This window comes from Musa acuminata, chromosome BXJ1-7 (genome assembly GCF_036884655.1).
Source record: "Musa acuminata AAA Group cultivar baxijiao chromosome BXJ1-7, Cavendish_Baxijiao_AAA, whole genome shotgun sequence".
Taxonomy (NCBI): Eukaryota; Viridiplantae; Streptophyta; class Magnoliopsida; order Zingiberales; family Musaceae; genus Musa; species Musa acuminata.
In genome coordinates this window covers 1,193,194-1,213,389 of record NC_088333.1, presented here as the reverse complement: position 1 = coordinate 1,213,389, position 20,196 = coordinate 1,193,194, and the positions used below count along the sequence as shown (strand labels likewise).

Below are 20,196 nucleotides of genomic sequence, written 5' to 3'. Positions count from 1 at the left end.
AGAAAGATTATCATCTGGTAATGTTCCTCACTTGGATTTTTCCCACCAATATTTGCAAATTTCAGGATGAAACAAAAATACAAACACGTTTGCGTTTCTTCATATAAATGCAATTGCAGCAATTATTTGTCTGCCAAATGCAAGACATGCTTTACATAATGGAGGTCAAGACCGTAAGTAGCTCTGCAGAGGGTGTCAACCTTTATTCAAGAACCCACACCATATCAATGCATGAAACCTTTTTGCAACCACTTGACTTTGGCAGCTGACGAGTGACAACATAGTAATTTGGCATAATTGGATTCCAAAGCTCCTCATCGTATACCATAAAAGTACAGCACAATATGCCTATGGACCGCGTTTTGTGGTGAAGCAGAAACAACCATGTGCCTTGTCTTCAGGTATCATCCCACCACCTTTGCTTGTGTTGAGTGCTTCTAAATGCCGCACGACCTCGTCCATATCGGGCCTTTTATCTGGATTGGCATCCCAACACTTCCTCATAATGCTTGCCATAGCACTCGGGCAACACCGTGGGATCTCTGGTCGTAGATTCTGTCATGCAAGAAGCAACTTACGGCCTTTGTTTTACATCTCTAAGCATCCGAGTATATTACATTTCAAAGGACAAGTTCACATTGGGCCTTGGTAGGCCTAAGTATGAGATATCATCAAGCTCAAAATCGTGGGCACAACATACCTTTTGAACAACAGAAGAGGAGACTTCTGCGAAGCTGAGATTAGCATATGGCATGTCGCAACAGTAGATTTCCCATAAACATATGCCAAAGCTGTATACATCGCATTTTCTATTGTAAGGTTTACCATTAAGGACCTGCACAAGTTATTTTAGTGAATTTTCTTGAATGTTTAAAAAGTAAAAAAAATATTTGACTAACTCATGTTTCAATTGTATCAATAACATGTGGGAGATAGCGCTCATATGATGCATCCACTTATTTAGTTAAAATATTCTAGATGATCAAAGTTGCAGCACCTAAGCAAGATAAAACTGATACTTGAAGGTTTACGGAAAATGGAAGAGAGATAAGCACCTCTGGAGCCATGTACCCAAGAGTACCCGTGGCACCAGTCATATCCCTAGGATTCTGAGCCTCAACACGGGCAACCCCAAAATCAGCAATTTTGAGATTCGAATTGGCATCCAGTAACATGTTCTCAGTCTTGACATCCCGATGCACAATCTTTTGCGAGTGTAGATAGCTTAATCTGCAACATTGTAAATTGCTTAACATGATGGTTCAGCTCATCCAAACGTTTTGATAGCAAAGACATACATTTCTACCATTACTCACCCTCTCGATAGATCCAATGCAAGCTGAACAACAACCTTGTATGCAAGCTTCTTTCGCCTGTTTTTGATTAAATATTGCTTTAATGTTCCCCTAGGAAGATACTCAACCACAACACAACATGCTTGAGTTGGAAGTGAAGTTTGTCCACTGCTTGTGGAATTCTTTTGTGGAATCTTGAGATCGGTAGTTCCCATTGATGCCCCAACAAACTGTAACAAGAAATCTCTAATTATCACTGTACCAGAGAAATTTGCACAATAAACATAGAACAAGTAGCTCATAATCATTCACCAGAAAATGGTTGGAAGATTTGCACATTGTAAAACATGACAAAACAACAGTCAAGATGTAATCAAATATAATATAGCTAAGATTTTTGACAGACCAACACAAGTATTAATAGCATCATCGAAGTTCAAGATTGATTGTCATTGCACCTCCAAAAAGTTGCTTACCTTTGTAACATTTGGATGGTCAAGTTTATGCCAAACAGCAACTTCCTGCTTAAACGATGCCCGAAGAGAAGCAATTTCAGCATCTGTGGCCGCACCATCTTCTCCCCAGTCCAACACTTTAACTACATTATAAGAATGATTATTATGTATTCTAAATTTTGAGACTACAAAAACAAAATAATACTGGTAACAAAATCTACAACATTACAAGTAAATGTCTGAATCTGTTCTTGATACATGATGTTAACAACAACCACTCTAAAAAAGTTGATCATTTTCTCAACTAGCGCAGAAGGGCTATAATCAAATTAGGGCAGTTAAAGAAGAACCCCAAGTCCAACAGAAGGGTAAATCTCTGACTGGTTAATGAACCATAATCATGCATTCCACAGAACATGCAAGTTTTCTCAATGAGATTATGATCTATATTACACAGATAATTCTTCGCATTAAATCCAATAGAAGCATGGCTAAACTGTGTTAAATAAAAAAACACATATATTGATTTTATTAATTCCATCAGCAGCCAAAAAGCTGAAGAAACAAAAATACACCTTTATTGATAACAAGCGCAGTAGTGTATTTATGCACTTTAAATTACTACAAAAGAAGCCCAGTGCATGTGGCTCCTGCAACTAGAGAATCTGAGTGGATGTAGGTAACTTAAATCTGCATGTTAACCTTGCTACCAGCAAGAGTGGGTAAATAAACTGACAAAATTGTGGGTCCTAGACTGAACTGATTTGAAGAATTTGGTTTGATCAGGCTAGCTTTTGGTTTGGGGATTAAGCAGGACACCAGAATTGGCTGTAACCAACAAGTATATAGTCACGTAGAAAGCATGCATTCATGTAACTAAACCAAAGTACTTTATGCTCTCCAATATACTATATTTTATAATCACCAAAAAAAATTCATGCAGAGCACCAGAATTGACGGAGACCAACTAGTATATAATCATGTAGAAAGCATGTATTCATATTGCTAAAACAAAGTACATTGTGTCTCAAATACATCTATTATAATCAGAAAAAGATGTAACATTTTATTGATAATAAAGAGGAGGACCCAATCAAAGTTAATTGCACACACTTGACCATTACTATTTTCCGAAGGTGCCAAAGATGAAGATGAGAATTTTGTACTTCTCCACACAGTGGTTTTTTCCTTTACACTGGATGCAATCAAGTGCTTGGATTTATTTTGGTGAATGAATACATGAACCCAACTGAAATGAAGATGACCAATTAGTTTTTCAGGAGTAATTGGGACATGAATTCATGTACTGTCCGCAAGGAGGATGGCCTCCAAGTGCCCATGTCACACTAGTGCTAGGATGGGTACCTATAGACAAAGGCAATGGATTTAGAAGCAGCAGGGTGGGTGCTGGTGCCACCGAACTTGATGAACAGTTGACAGTGTCAGTGTTTGATCATTTAAAGGACAATGGAAAGAGTGGCAGGTGACTAAGAATCCTGGCTTAGTGTCTCAGGCAAGTAACAACTGCAGTAATACCTATCACAATATTATGTGCCATAACTAATGGTTTAAAGATGCCATCCCCTCCGAATAATTATCCTCTTGTAGCTTCACAGCTTTGAATAAATGATGGCAGACAAATGCAACGTATCGGGATCGTCGAGGGAGAGCAGCGCCAAATATCCAGGTTTCCCTTTTCTTCTCCCTCTTCTTTCTTCTCCCTCGGCTAATACCACTCGGTAACGAGCGACGATGGTTGAAATCAACCGTCACCGACCGATTTAAGATGGCAACAGAGCGGAAACAGCTCCCATCGACGGTATCGCCCGGTAGTGAGCGGTCCGCGTATCAATCTGCTGGCAGATCGGTACGTAGCGTCCGGTACGGGTGGTATTATTCGAAATTAAAAACCTTGATCAGAAGGCAGTATTAATTGTTCAAACAACAACCACAACATTCCAATATCAATTGATCGGGATTATGAAGTAAATAGAGCTATGAGGTTGCAATAAATTTTCACTAAATCAAAACGATATAAGATGTGCATGTAGAAACTCAAGTAAGTAGAGAATGCAACATTTAGCACCAAAAGTGAAACAAAAAAGTACCTGCAATGTCCTGCCCATCATAAGTTCCTCTATACACAATACCATATGTCCCCTGAGCTATAACATAGCGAATCTCCAGCTTAGATAGATCAATCTCCCATTCCTCCTTCGGCCCTTTGGCACCACCATTCTCTTTGCTCCATGCTTTGTTTATTTGCTTCTCCAACTCGATATCTAAGCTCTTCAAATCAATCTTGTCTGCTCTGAAGAACATATCGTTACTCCCAAAGCTTCTGAATCCCTTTAGTTTTGGTTTATCCCCCAAATCCTTCACTTCAGGACCCTTCTCTTTCTTTCTGCTGCCCAAATCCATGACGACAGATCAACCCAACAGTCCCAATGTCAAGACAGATACAAAGCTACAGACGATCCGATCTTTTTGTACCCTTCAGTGGCTCCACATCACAACGCAAACGGATAAAGAATCGAAATAAACTCCCCTCAAAATCGCTCCTTTATCCCTCGATTACACGCTCTCCTACGCAGAATTTCCCCAACCAAACGCAATATCAATCAACTTAACCACCTCAGCTGAATTCGGCAACAACTCTCTTCAAGATCCGATCTTTACAGTTCTACTACCAGCGAGAAAAACGCAAGAAACACCGATCCGGCCGGAAGGAGGCAGGAAAGGGCAGCCAATTCAGCAAAGGTCAGCAACTCCGTTGGAAAACGAATCAACGACAACAACGCGAGCCTACAAGGAGGAGGAGGAGGCGGAGGAGTCAAAACAGGCGCAAGAAGAAAAAAGGAAGAAGAAACAGCCGAATTCGTTGACGGAGGGGCGATCAAAAAGCCTCGGATGTGGCTTCCGATTGGCTCCTCCAATGCCTTTGCTTTGGCGGAAAGAGAAAGAGCGTGACATCACCTGGGGCGTCACCAGCTGCGCGCGACAAGGGGAGATGGCCGTGAGGTTGGAAATACTATGCGCCACGCAACCCGACTGCTTCCACGCACATCAGCAAGGAAAGAGGGAGACGGAGAAGAGAGAAAAGAAAAAAAGGGCGAACCCACGAGAGGAGAGAGGACTGAGTCCATAAAGAGGGGGAAGCCATAAAGAGGTACGAATTAAGCCCTAATTCGACTCGAATTCTGATCATCTCAAACTACCTTAGAACCATGAGTCCACTTGGCAGCTCTCTATTGGCCCGAAGGTTGAGGCTCAACCTCTTTATAACAAAAACAAATCAAATCTTTGGTCGATCAAAAAAAGGAATCAATGTTTGTAATCTTATCCACACAATCAAATAGAGTGAATGAAATTTATTACCCTATCATTCTTGATCTCACAAGGGATATACGCCAAAAAAAAAATGGTAATGTAGATCCAAAATTCAAAACCTAAAAACCATGCACATCAGAGCCTAAAAATAAAATACTTATATAATAACCAAGACATCTCCTTAGACTTGGTCAAGTCAACTTTTTGAGACTAGTAGTTTAATTGGCAGAATAGTTGACCAAATAATCACCAAAAAAAATACACATCAATTATATGCAAGCGAAACCATTTACATTTACCATTATGAGGTCTTCAAAGTAGATGGACAAACACAAGACTTCTTCATTTATTTTTAAATAATAAATTATGATAACAAGATTTTATCATTGATTCTGGTCACAAGATGAGATCTCAAGCCCTCAATCTAACCTAAATAAGTTAGGCAGCCCAACACTAAGTAATTTGTCCATGGGCAGACAATTGTGCACGGAAAGTATCATACTTTTAAAAGTATGGGACCTTTAAATGCAAGAAATATTTACCGAATTCAACTCAACAGGTAATATAAGAAGACTATGGAGGATGCCATGATGATGATGACTTAGAATGAGTCTTGTGGGTCTCTGCCTAATTGGATGTCTCAGCTAAAACGGGCAAGCACATCAGCCATGATGGACATAAGACTGTGCCAGGTTCTTGAGTCAAGCCTGAACCCTGGTTTTTCAACAGATTTGGTAGCATGGCAAGGAAACTTCTGGGACACAAGGAGATTTGATTATTCTGGTCTTGAAAGTTTCAGTCCAAATTGTACTCGAGAATACGAGACTTACCATCTGAACCAAGATGGAGAAATGCGAAGTGAAACCCTGCAAAGACATGGAAGTAGATGTTAAGGTCTTTGATCATGCTCACAATATCTTGAGCAATCTCTTGAGGAATACATTTAGCACAACAATTTGTGCCTTTAGATTATTTTTCTTTCAACTTTATTTTCAATTCCTCACAATTTTACCTGCTATTTGCATTAATCGGAACATTAAATTAATATTATTATTAATACTTACATCACTTCTTGTGCAAGAAAGCTAGAGAAGATTTATGCTGGTAGGTAATTCTGCAACCTGCAAAAGCACGGGGATCCTTGTATTCAGAATATATTCTAGTATGAACCATAGGAAAAAAGACAACTGAGCATATTAATGTCGAATATAACAATGGCTTCGCTACAGTAAATTGAAGGTGAGCATATTCAGTCAACTTGTCAGTACAAAGTAGCCAAAAATCCATTGTTTGTAGATATGCATTTTCAACTGAAAAGGTGAGCATGGGATAAATGGCAGCATGAATTAAAGAATGCTGCATGAATCATGGTGTAGACTTTGATAAAGTTTTTTTTGAATCAAAGAACTAGTCTGGATTATACAGATCGTTGAGGAAATTTTGTTAAACTCAAAGAATGCTGCATGTTCACTTATATTAGTGAAAACACATTAGTGGGTGGTACAAAAGAAAAGGCAGGTAACCATTGCAGAAAAGATGGTGTGATCTTAAGTACACCATGAATGCAGTTTAGTGATACGGCATAGATAGTTCTATACAAAAATGATACCTGTACTTCCACATGCCTGGGATGACTTATGTGTTTCTCTGATAAGAGAGCATTTGTGCCACAGGAATCAGCAGCTTCATGTTGTGCTCCCACAAAAGATTCAACAAATTCATCTGGACCTTGGTATGTTCTCATACCTTGAAAAAAAGCAATCAGTGAACAAAAGAAAAGGGGGAAATTTTTTAGATTCTATAAATGTATTTTCAACAGACAATTTTCAATGAAATTTCCTAATTCAGAACTAATCCATACTCTAGCTGCATTGAAGCAGCAGCACAAGAATAGTTTGATGGATGGTAATGTTTTAATTTTTTAGAAAAAAAAGTATACGGAAAAAGCGTAAATATATATATCTCTCGGTGTATGAGAAGAAGATTTTGTTGGTTGTGCTTCCTAAGACAAAGCAAATATCCATCTTCAAAAAAAAGGTAACCAGCTCTAAGATGATGGTAACATATGTAACAAACCTGAGATCTTCATTCAATTTGTGACCTTCTATCATGAAGGTACAGAATAAGAGTTGACCACCGAGCAGCAATTCTCACTAATAACAGATGGCATTAAATATCATAATTAAACTGTGAAGTTAGTGTCATATGCATAATGCACATGTCTGCATGACAAAAAGATCAAGTATCAACTATAATGCTGGAAAAGACCATTTGTCACCCATGGTAGACAATGGTACAGTTTACCTGGGTGGATGATCTAAAACATGGGGACATCAGGAATTGGAAATAGTTCCTGAAACACCATAGCTTGCACAGTTTACCTAGCACTGCAGCATGACTGACAGCTTAAATACACTTTATAAGCCTTGAAAAGAGCCTATATTGATCTTTTTTAGTTTTTTATATTAACTAAACACTTTTATCTTCATATTAACCTAACATCAAATTTCCTTTTTATGTAGAGACTCAAACAAATGAAAGAAAACAATGGTGCTGGATATTTCTGATGTAACATTAGTCCTGACTTTGTTTATGGAGAAGGCCAAACTACTCCCAAGACCTTCATAAGAAAAAGCAGAATGAAACCTCTCATTTCAAGTTTCTCCATTTCGCACTTTACAGTGTCATCACTAACTTCCAAATGACAATTTTTGCCAACTCCTATTAGGTTCGCATAATGTGAAATCAAAGATTGAATTTGTGGAACCTGCTCCTACTACTAAAATGAAAATTTAGATGTTTCAGGAACCTAAACATCTTTACTCACCTAAAATCCACACACTTTTTGGCTAAGCTTGCAACAGCTAGATTCTCACATTCAAAAGAAATCGGAGGTTCGTCCATCACCCAATCCCTACCTACTTCAATACATAACTACAAGCAACAACAAGAGATCCGAAGAGCACCAAAACACACGAACAAAATAAGGATCAGTGACTTGTTGTTCGAGACATAAGGAACCTTTTAGGGCCAATCAATCCGCCAATCCGGTGGGCGGCCTCGATGATGTCGGAGGCGTCGAGGTAGCTGGCCTATGCAGACGGCGGCAAGATACGGACGCTCTCATCGGCGAATCTAAGGTTCGAACTGGGAATTTGCGACGAGTTATGGACGCCATCTTCTTCCTTCGCGTGCTCGTCTGGTCGGCGGCGATGTGTGGGCGAAGGGGAAGCGTAAAGGTGATCTCGGCCGTTGATTCATTACTGGCGGATTTGTTCCAGAGATATAAATACGTTTCCCATGCGTTACGCTACGCGTATCCGTACCTGTCTTGTCATTGGATATAAAGAGTGGGATACTGAGAAGCGGACCCACAAAGTGGGTCGTGGTGGTTTCGAGGAAACGCTGAGATAAAGCCACGTGTGAAACTGACCCAAATGGATCCAATGATATAACGCCACGCGAGTCTGACCAAGCGATGCGTTGACCTACGTGTGGGGCACACCCACAGTGGGTTCCATGAGCAAAGCCAACCATCGTCTTCCCCTATAAAAATCGACCATTCGTTGAGAGGAATATTTTATAATGTGTTGAATGTTTTGGATGACAGATATAAGAACACTGAAGATAATAATAATTTCTACCAAACATCTACTTTGAATCTTTAAGCTGTGGAGGCGGCTGACCATTTCAGTTCGAAGACCCTTCTGTTGGCATTAGGCGTGGAGAAACAGAGTGGCTAACAACAGCTCCTTGTTCCGATCATGTCAACAATCAAATTAACCATTGAATAGTCTCCCAGTCTGCGGTACAGAACAGGCTGTCACTCTTGAGACATTGACGGAGGAAAGGCCAAGCACTCTGTTAGGTGACCCCTGCTACATGATCATGCTGAGTATAATGTAACGATGTCTCAGGTCTGTCACATTGTTATCTGTTCTTTTAAGGTTTGATCAATGTGGTTTTTGGAGTAGGATCATGACAAATCTTCTACAGGGCATCGATTCAAGGAAAAAGCATTCATATAGCACTGCATGTCCCTGTCAATGGTAGCTACAATGTCATTTATTCTGCAATCACCGTGTGCAAAAGGAAGAAGAAGGATTCTAAGAAGCTTACGAGTCCTTATTCTCTGTTCAACGAACCTAAAAGTCCACAAATCATTGCAGTTTTTTCCATCCAATTTGACATATGATAATCGTAAACACATGTAGCGGTCACCCACCGGTGGGTCTCAGTAGTGATGATGAACGGGCGGCGGCGGCGGCGGAGGAGGTGGTGGTGGAGGCGGTGGGGGGTGCGCGATGCACCCGTTGGAGTCGCAGTACCTCGGCTTGGACAGGAAGGCCATGCACTGCTCCTCGGGCCTCTGGTCCGGACGGAACGGGAAGCAGTTCTTGCGATCGTCGTGGGTCTTGATCTTCAGGCAACTCGGTGGCTCCTCGCAGAAGTAGTTGTAGGAGTAGGTGAAGTTCTTCAGCCTCGGCAGGTCGCAGATGCTGCATGGTATCTTCCCCGAGAGCTTGTTGTGCGCCACGTCCAGCTGCTCCAGCTTCTTCATCTCCCCGATGCTCTCCGGCAGCGGGCCGACCAGGTGGTTGTAGCTCAGGTCGAGCACCCTCAGCTTCCTCAGCATCCCGATCTCCGGCGGTATGCACGCTCGGAGGCCGGTGTTCAGGATGATCAGCTCTCGGAGGGTCTCGTGCATGTTGCCGATGCTCTTGGGGAAGCAGCCACTGATCTGGTTGTTGGCGAAGACGAGCACCGACACGGGGGAGTTGCCGATGTTGTCGGGAATCGAGAAGGTGAAGTCGTTGTTGTTGATGAACAAGGCGTCGAGCTTGAGGTTGTAGACGCAGGAGGGGACGTCGCCGCAGAACCGGTTGTAGCGGATGTCGAGGTACTTGAGGCTGGGCAGCTCCAGGACGACGGAGGGGAACGACCCCTCCAACTGGTTGTTGCTCACGTCGAGCTCGTACAGGAGCTTCAAGCACTTGAAGGACGACGGCAGGGCGCCGCGGAACTTGTTGGAGTTGAGGTGGAAGAGCGCGAGGTCGGAGAGGAGGCCGAGCTCCTCCGGTAGCGTCCCCTCGAGGGTGCCGTGGTTGAGGTCGATGCCGGCGACGGTGAACTCGTGGGGGTTGTCGAGGGCCGGCGCGCAGTACACGCCGGTGTAGTTGCAGACGTGCGGACCGCACCAATCGTGGGTCAAGTTCTTTGGGTCAGCCGTGATGGCGTGCTTCCATGCCTGCAGAGCCACGTAGGCCTTCTCCAGCCTCGGGTTGGGTGGGGGATAGTTCTCGGCCAGCGAGAGGAGGGGGAGAGAGAGGAAGAGGATGCGTAACAAGCACCCATGAAACCCTGTGCTGCTCATGGTTCCCCGACGAAGGAGATATGATGCCTGTCTTAGAGATTGGCTACGCTTATATACATGAGTCTTCTACTCTCTCATTGTCTGTGTTTCGGTGGAATGGTCGGGTATTGTATTCAGGAAACGAAGGTTGACCGACTTCTCCCTCCCATGGATAACAATATCTGGAGGAGAATGGGTGGGAGAAGGAACAGGAATCGGTCTCATGTCTTCCTTTGATGTGATGTGATACAACGACAGTCGTTGCATCATTCATTACCTTTGATGCATTCTATGGATCCAGGAAATTTCTTCTTGCCTTGTACCATGAAAGCAGAAACCAAAGCCGAATATTTCATGTCAGTTTGTGCGATCTTGCCTGAGACAAATGGCCATGAATGAAAAGGAAGTAGCGTTTGTTCTTATGTTCGAAATGGATTATCGACATCCGAGTGCATTTTGGTAGCCATAGTCGTGAGCCTCCGATTTGTTTATGCGATATGATATGATCTCCAACAACAAAGATTACAAACATAGGACACGATAGTATATATATATCTACCTACCAATGATTGAGTAGACGTTTCATACACGCATTAGACAGCAATCGAAGCCATCCCATGCCAGTTTAATCCATCGTCAGCAAGCCATCTACTAACCCTTCTTCTTCTTCCTTTTGTTCTTAGCTTATGATCTTGACTCAAACCTACCATGCATCAAATATGCTACAATAGCATGAACATAAAATAGCAGACTCGGTAAGCTTGGGCATGTCGACAGATCATTGATCATCGTTGGGTAACCCAATCGGGGAAGGTCTCTTCTTATCAGGCTTAATCGTTGGATGATGTCGCAAATCATGCTGAGGATGAGTTGAGCCATCAAATATATATATATATATATATATATATGTATGCTTTGGGGGATAAAGTGGATGCTAGCTATCATCAAATATATGCTTAGGATGCTAGCTTTGAAGAGATCAATTCAATCAAAATCACCGAGTCATCACCTCACTTCCAGAATGATTCTTTTCGAGGTCAGACCAATTCAAGTTTCTTGTTATCGCCTTTCTAGCCGATGATGAAGACGCTCACCATAGTTAACGAACGTCCCACAAAGTTAGTATTCGATTAACGATTGTGGTTAATCGATCATTGTCACGAATATATCAGCATCATCAGCCGTCACGAATCATGGAGTGGGAGGAGGAGGAGGAGGAGGAGGAGGAGTTCTTCCTGGAAGAATAGTTTATGTGGAATCAATCGGGTCTGGTGTAGTTGTCAGTCTTCCTGTTTATAGTGGGTGGTCGTGTTCATGCATTTACAGGGTTGGTAGCCGATCCTTGTTGCATGCTGTGGTCAGTGAGATCCGTGCATCTGTTGTTGATGCCCAATATGAGTCATGATGATGCCATCATAGTAACTTTCTTGGTTGGACTGACTCTATGTGGTTTGTCACTCACCACAAACCATTTATAATGTTTTTTTTATCCATTTAAGTTGAATATTCTTAAATATAAGAAATATTTTTTATATATATTAATCGGATTTAAAAGTATTTTACTTTGTATTATTTTTAGATGATAGTGGATTAGAACTTTTCTTAGGTGTATGCCTTTTATCATGTGTAGATGATACTAGAATAAATTTTCATGTGTAGAATATATTTTTATGAACCGATTATATATATATATATATATATATATATATATATATATATATATTCATCCCAAACACTAACTTAGGTATTGAGTGACTATATCAAAATCTCATCGGATCTCAATCTTCTTGTAAATTAGTATCATATCGAGCATCCGAACACTCGTTGTGTAAGGGCTCTTTACGCATATGGTCCGAACCAAATATGAGTAATTCAAAAAATGATCGACATCTATCCTAACAATTATCATAGTCATTGTCAAGACTGGTTTAATTAGGATGGTAAGTAAAGATGCTATGCATCATCAAGCCTTTAATCTACGAGCAATCCAACTCAATCATCTTTAATTCTTTCAACTATTTTCGACAGTAAATATTTTAAAATTGCTAAAGAGTCTGCCATAACTCTTGGATGTGTCAACGTTGATATCATTTCATGGCAAACATGGATTATGGTACTTGCACGTTTCATGCGTGCCATCATTCGGACGAACGGCACAAATGTTACTTTCACATCACCGACGACACATCAACAAAATCACCAACTTTATTCATCTAATTTTCATCGATGTGATTTCATGATCAATAGTTGGAAGCGGTTGGTGTGCAATTGCATCATAAATACGAGGACAAGAAGTTCTATAAAGCCTTCATTTCATGCGAGCCAAAGAGGAGGGCCCAAAGCCACCATTTTGGATTCCTTGGTTGACTTTCCATCAAACACCTTTGCTCATCCAATTATTTTGTGATAGCAACTGTTCAACAATATACAAAAAGATACCTTTTTTCTTTTTATCCTTTTCATTTGATTTGGACCGACATTACTCGGTAGGAGAACGATTAATATCATATAAACTTTGATATTTATAAGACATATGAGTTAGAAAAACTCAACTCACATGAAAACAAATCAACTAATCATAGTCCATCCAACATATGCATTCTACGTGACATCCAGGTTAAGAAAAATTGAAATAGAAGTTTACACCATCAATTTGCGACAAGAGTCTAAAATAGTAAATTATAGACTGTATTCTCTTTTTATCCCATATGAAAAAAAGATCGATTGAGAGCTACCTCCTCATATAATATTTTATAAGATATTCTCCCCCTTTATGATCAATACAAGAGCTCATTTTAATGTAATATTAAAGGATTATTTTTTTTCACCACTCAGCATCTGCATGAACTTATCTTAGATTACTAATTCGAAAAATCTCTCGCAGTCTTAGTCTTCGTACAAGTAATACATCGGGAGCTAAACTTTTTTTTATCTTGGAGACACCTTAGATAATTATATATATATATATATATATATATATATATATATATATCCAAATCACATTGGGCTTATTAAGATGTTAATGACATATTTTCATAATAATTATGAATCATTATTAGCATTGCTTGACATTGTTTATAATTTATTTTTATCAAACAATAATAAAATAATAACTTTTCATTATAAAAAAGTTTTCCTATTTTTGCATGACCAAACTTTTCATTATATAGATCATCAAGCTTAAGATCAAAGTTCACCAAAGTTTGCAACAAAACATGTTCTCACAACCTATTAGAATGTATGATGAGGGAAGGGATAAAGTGACACATCTTCCTATATTATGATTGCAAAACAACTAAATTTCTTTGGCTATTATCTATAAAGACTTTACAATTGATTTGTAAATAATGGAATTATTTATTTGATGTATTTAATGGATGGTTAACTAATCTATACACTTAATATGTAAAGTTGATAAGTGAAAACTAAGTAATCTCCATTGATTTTTTTTTTTCGAGGATTCAAAATCTTATTCGATATATTCGATAAATAGGCATCTTAAAAACTGATTTAATTGTGATGTATCTATCGGACTAATTTATTAAAGCTTAGATATTCAAAATCTAATCCAAAAATAGGGCTCTTGTTATGTATAAATGAATGTTCTCTCACTTGTGCAAGTATATTGGTAATATAATTAGAATCTCTCTCCTTGTGTGCTTAGTGAGTGAGTAGATTTGATTTAGACATCTTTGAATTATTTTTAATATTAGAATTTAAGAAAAATATTTCAGAGATGCTTTATGAAATATTTTTCAAATTAAAACTTTGACTTCAACTATATTACAACATAGAATCATTTTCAAGAACTGTTTTTTTTATTTTTGTGGCATTCATAATTCTAATAAAAGCTTGTTGCATTGGATAGGAATAACTCATAGTTGATGAATTAAAGCATCACTAGAAGCTAAACAAATATTTTATTTTCAATTTATAATTTTATAGTGATTAAATGGCATTAATCCACATAAATTAATCTAAAATTTATAAAGACATTCATGATATCTATAAATTAAAAATATATATATAAGTGAAACATATTTCATAATGTATTAATGAAATTGTTCCTTAAATAACAAATTATTTTTTTGAGGAGAAAAAAAATTTATATCATTGTTTAGATAATCCTAAATGGATTTGGAACATTATTTAGGATTGCTGCTTGGGTTTGGGTATCTACAAACGATACCTCAAATTATTGAGACCCACTCTCAGCGACTTACCGATGTCTATGAGCCGGACTATTAAGTTTGTGGGCCCCAACTTATTCGCAAATGGTGCAGAAGTAGGTACAAAACATAAGTACAGAAACATTATCCTTAATGTAAAGCACCTCATTTTTATGGTCGTCATCAATATTTCGCGAAGGAAATCAAACGATTGAAACCCTAACCCTAAGATGGTCGAGTGAGGCTGGTGGCCGAAGCCGGTGGAATCGCCGGAGGAGGAGGAGCGACTTTAAGTATAACGGGAACACGGTCTTAAAAGCCGGTGAATACTTTATGGTACTGCCGCCCTCGACACGCAGGTCGTCAACCTGGAACCCGGCAATCCCACTCTCTACAGGTTCGAAATCGATCTTCCCTTGTTTGGGCCCTCACTTGTTGTTTTGCTTCCTGATGTACCACGAGGAAAGAAAGAATCTTGGAACTGCTAGGCTTTCTTTAGATTCGGGATTTGTTACATTCATTGAAGACGGCTCGTTTTTGGTCAATCTTTTGCTCTTTATGTCATGTCGATGCCTTGTTATGTTCGATGCCAGACTTAAATTTGGATCTTGGATGCAACATTTTCAGAAAGATCGTTTATTTTATTTTCTATTTGCCAATAGTTTATTCGGACATCCATTCCAGGAAAGGATATGTTTTGGAAGCATTGGAGCGTTATGGTTATGAGATGGGGCATCAAAATTATGATTCGAAAGCGCTTTTCCTTGAAGCTTGCATCTCACATCAAAATTATCTTCTAATTGTTACAAAATGTTAGACCAATGGCCTCTGGAAGACGTAGCCTGTTCATGAATTAGATAAACGACTAATTCTGCCTTTGCCATATGCGTGTAGTTTTTCTAGACCTCTCTCTCCATTTTGCTTTTTGCATCTACGGTAGGGTTTAAATACTAGTCTGATACTGGTTTTTGTAACCAATTGGACCAGTTGGTACTAGTATGTAATTGTATACAATAAAGTATTTAAAAATGAATGAGACATATATCGAAATCCAGCTATATGCCTCGCTGCCAAGATTCGGATGGACTGGTGGACACCGGTCGCCACATACTGGTCATTGCTTGTACAAAAGAATCCTTAATAGTGCGTGATTTAGAAGACATATTTTTCAGGTCCTCAATTGCATATTTTTTGAAAAAGTTTTAAGATGCCATCTTATCGTAGATATGTGAGAGATGCCTTCATTAGTCATTCTTGCACTGCCTTGGATTGTTTGATCGAAGGTTCTCTAGAATAATCTTTTTTTTTCGATGTGAAATCCTTTGAAATAAAAAGCAAGTAACAAACTGGTGACACTGTAGGAGCTTTTGAAGATCTGGTTCTAGATTTGTGCCATTTCTAGAAGTGACAATTTTGTATCAGATTAAGTTATCCAGTGATAATTCAGACAGCATGGAAGAAGTGACAATTCGATAAGGAAGCTTTGAAGTCTGAGGTGACTGTCTTTTGAGAGTAGTCAGTTCCTATACTTGTCTCTCATTTTTATAGGACAGTTTAGTGGTCACGGAAGATCTCAGTGCCACTATCAGCTTATGGAACATGAGACTGGTAGGTATTAGTGCCTTCTTCTATTGCTTCACAGATGAATTTTGTGGCAGTAATGGTCTATTACAATTGTCTGCAGACAACAGTTCAATGAGTTCTTGTCATAGATTACTGCTGGTCAAAAAGTCTGGACCTTCAGAAACAAGTAACCATTGTGTTCTGTTGGAAACAGATCATCTATTTCAACTATTTGGATTCTTTGTTTATTCTTCTTTCCCTTCTTTAGTTCTTTCTTACTACTGCAAGTCACCATTCTAAGGACTCACAATGTTTAATATTGTGGTAGGTCAAAAACTTTGGGAGTTTCCATTCGAAACATAGTTCAAGGACTCTACATTCTGGGTGTTCCCAGTGCAGATAATTAATATCTTCCAAGTAAGGTACTTGCTGTGTGCAGTTTGGAAATTGTCTCATTATGCATCGATATATCAAGTTGTGTCTACAAGTGATCTGCATCCTCATAAGAAATTAAACACTGAAGAATGTAGAGCTAGTGATGAAGATTCTCAGTGCATCAATGTATGACAAATAAATTGTTCCAGCATTTTCAATTTTTTGCTGATTATGATTGTTCTTGTCCAACAAACCAGGTTATTTGATCTCCTCCTTTGAGTTGAGTTGACTCCTCTTTCAATGTTCACTGGTAAGGAAATTGTTGCACTTCTCTTGAAGCTCTGCATAACCTTTATTTTGGATCCTCTTCACTTAAATAAGGTTATTGGATTCTTACATGCAGGAACCAGCACTGCAACCATGCCTCACTATTTTGATAGGCAGATGCAAGAAGCTTGTTTGAAATAGCTTTGTTCATCTTCTCAATAGCTCAGTTCAAACTTCCATGCATCGGCAAGCACTTGATGAAAATTATAAAACTCTGTTCAGGTTCTAACACATGATGGTAGGCAGACCGAGAGGAGTTATTGGCACTTTTGTGGATACTTTATTTAAGTTATTTATATAATTTATTTCAAATGTATTTCGTAAGCTGGAATAGCTCAGTTGGTTAGAGCGTGTGGCTGTTAACCACAAGGTCGGAGGTTCAAGCCCTCCTTCTAGCGAATAAATTTTTTTACCATATTAATAAATATAAAATTTATATTAAAAAAATAATTTTGATATGAAAAATGTATCCATAAACTTCAGATGTTGTTTTTGTAAAATATAATTGAGAATTATTTTCCTTCTAACAAATTATCAAATAAAAGTTATAGAAGCAGATTAAAAATATATATAAATTTTGATATGAAAACATATAGGTATCAATTTATTATTATTTTTTTTTGTAAAACATGATTGTGAATTATTTTGCCTCTAAAAATATTTTCATGATTTGATAAATATCAAAGTTACAGAAGCATGTAAAAAGGAGTATAACATATTCATTATATATGAAAATATGTTCATAAATATCAGGTGTTGTCTTGACAAAACCTAATTGTGAATTAATTTTTAGAAATGACTTTGATATGACTTCATTAGATACAAAAAAAAAAAAAGTATTGCATGTTAATTTTATATGAAAACATATTTATAAATATCATATCTTGTTTTGGTAAAGCATAACTTGCATTATTTTTCAGACATGACTTTGATATGATCCATCAAGAATTAGGGCTCAATGGATGGGTTTGGGAACCCCATGTGATCAGCTCCATCAAAAACTTGAAAGGCATCCATCCTAAAGTTGTGTGATTCTGATGTTTGTACTCTCAAATCCGAATACAAACATGCAATTTATCATCTGAAGTTTTTGGGCATACATACATACAGTTGTGCAATATCCATCACACACACAAGATTTAGAGATCACTTCACAGGACAAGGATGATATATGGATGGACACTGACACTTGCCTCTTGAAGCCACCAAAGGTTGGCTCACTTGCACTCTTGTTTCTCTTTTTGCATGCCATGTGTGACACACACACAATGACTGTGCCAGTTGCATGTCTTTGCTCTGTGCTTCCCACATCAGCTTCAAAGTTCTTTCCATGCCAAATTAGTGCAGTTTGTATCCATGAATCCTTGTTGAGTGTCAAAGATTTAATGACACTTAATTCCTCCAGAAGAACTTCACAGACCTTAACCTTTACTAGCAAATCAAGGCTTTTACATCTTTTTGACATCACCATTATGTCTTTGAAATCAAGAAATGATTTGTGAATCCAATACTTGTAAAATCTAAGCTCTCTTCAGTTGTAAAATGGATCATACTTGAATTGATTATAGCATCCTCTGACTCATAATTGAAAATGTATGTATTTCACCATCAGTATTCAGTACATCTGACTTCTCATGCTTCAGTAGAATCTCAGTTCTCACTAGCTTTCCATGCTATTTTCCTCTGCATCTTATCGATTGCCTCGAGTGCATCATCAACCTATGAAATCAATCACCTTACACAAATCCTCGAGTGACCAGACTGAAAATTTAAATGACAACATATCGATCGGTATGCTTTCTTCTTTAATCAGCATCTGTAAAACTTTTTCGTATAAAGCTGAAAGAAAATGGATATTGGATTTCTTGTGCCTGTTGTCGGAGGTCAGTATTGTTTTGAATGGGGGAGTGTAGAACTGGACCACAGCAATTCAATGATCACGAAGCAAGAAAAAGGGAAGGCCACTGCACTGATCATGAAGCAAGAACTGGACCACAGCAAGTTAGGTTTTGCTGATTCTAGGGTTCCTAATGGCATGCATCCTTTTGAAATGAGCTCACAGTTGATGCATCACCTCCATTTTGGCTTGTTTGGCCCTTCCTCTATAGAAACATTATGTTTTCTCGATCAAAAGCAAAGCAAATAGAGGAGACAAATTGATGGAGCTTGTTCTTAATTAATCGATCGATCAAACTAGATGTAATGACGCATGTATTGCACGATAAACTAAGATATACGCATGCACGCTGCACTAGAAAATTAACCATGTGCCCATCCTTGTACAAGAAGCCAAAAAATTTTGAAGAGGGAGGAGCACACTCCATCTGATCCCCTCTTGGAAGCCATAAACTATGTTGATCTCAACCTAGGTTAATTTGCATCCATCTTGGAGTAATATACTTACATGTAGAAGCTACTACGTGCAGTCCAATATCTATTATTTGGGCTTTGGCTTAAATATATATATTTTGTGTACCACCACCATCAACACTTGATTTCTTTCCTTGTGAGAGATTTCTATTGCACCATCACTCCCAGCACCTCATCCTCTATAAATCCAGATGGTGGGGGTGAGTGCTATGGGTGTGGCATACTCCTATCAGCTTCCTTCACTAGCTAGGGCATGATGTTTTACCTTTGTACTTTTGGTTTAGTCTGTTCCTCATGTGCTTTATGATGTGTTTATTCTTGGCTTGCTCCTATCCTCTTCATCTGGTCTAGCTTTCTTCTGGTTTGGTAGTTGCACCCACGCATCTTTTTCTTTCCTTTCTGATCTTTTTCTTGTCATCTCTCTTGAGATATTGTTTTCAGTAGAGTGATTGTTCTTGTGGTTGTATCCGATTAGATGTTTGTGAGATTTTATGGCAGGAGTGTAAAGGTCATAAAGCTTTAAATTTGTTTATTCTTTCTTTGTTTGTGTCTTTCAAGAATTCACATGGTTCTGCAACATCAATCTATCTTCACCTAAGATATGATTCATGCTAGCTTTCAATGATTCAGTCCTTGGCCCACCCTCCTTTTCCTTTCTGAATGGCTGGCATAAGTATCATAACATATGCCCTTGATCACAAGGCCTTTTCCTCTCTCTCTCTCTCTCTCTCTCTCTCTCTCATGCAACTATACTCCATACTTGTTTTGTGCCTGAGAAGTGCCCAAGGGAATGAGTGAAGCTGCCAGGCAAATCCTCATCAAGTAGAAAAGTTTATCAGGCAAATCTCACACTCCATAACTCACTATCACTATGACCTAACCCATGTATGTCTGGTCATAGTAATCATTTTAACACTTGCCCAACTAAACATTGGATATGATATATATATATATATATA

At 38.7% G+C, this 20,196-nt stretch overlaps 2 protein-coding genes, 1 long non-coding RNA gene and 1 other non-coding gene across 4 annotated transcripts; 2 read left to right on the top strand and 2 right to left on the bottom strand.

The window, feature by feature from the left end:
• Positions 1-13: 13 nt before the first annotated feature.
• Positions 14-5,065, bottom strand: LOC103990929 (serine/threonine-protein kinase 52). The gene is made up of 7 exons (XM_009410230.3): positions 4,727-5,065; positions 3,859-4,555; positions 1,772-1,893; positions 1,317-1,525; positions 1,056-1,230; positions 701-835; positions 14-555 (listed from the first exon to the last, which is right to left on the bottom strand). Exons 2-7 carry the CDS (start codon positions 4,169-4,171, stop codon positions 349-351), a joined length of 1,161 nt encoding a protein of 386 aa, XP_009408505.1. The 5' UTR covers positions 4,172-4,555; positions 4,727-5,065; the 3' UTR covers positions 14-348.
• Positions 5,066-9,084: 4,019 nt separating this feature from the next.
• LOC135678104 (leucine-rich repeat extensin-like protein 6) lies at positions 9,085-10,506 on the bottom strand. The gene has a single exon (XM_065190498.1). The coding sequence runs from the start codon at positions 10,452-10,454 to the stop codon at positions 9,315-9,317; it is 1,140 nt and encodes a 379-aa protein (XP_065046570.1). The 5' UTR covers positions 10,455-10,506; the 3' UTR covers positions 9,085-9,314.
• A 4,316-nt stretch (positions 10,507-14,822) lies between these two features.
• Positions 14,823-17,123, top strand: LOC135679817 (uncharacterized). The gene is made up of 3 exons (XR_010515339.1): positions 14,823-14,999; positions 16,798-16,850; positions 16,944-17,123. It is a non-coding gene; the product is annotated as an uncharacterized LOC135679817 (long non-coding RNA).
• A 68-nt stretch (positions 17,124-17,191) lies between these two features.
• Positions 17,192-17,265, top strand: TRNAN-GUU (transfer RNA asparagine (anticodon GUU)). The gene has a single exon. It is a non-coding gene; the product is annotated as a tRNA-Asn (tRNA).
• The last annotated feature ends 2,931 nt before the right edge of the window (positions 17,266-20,196 follow it).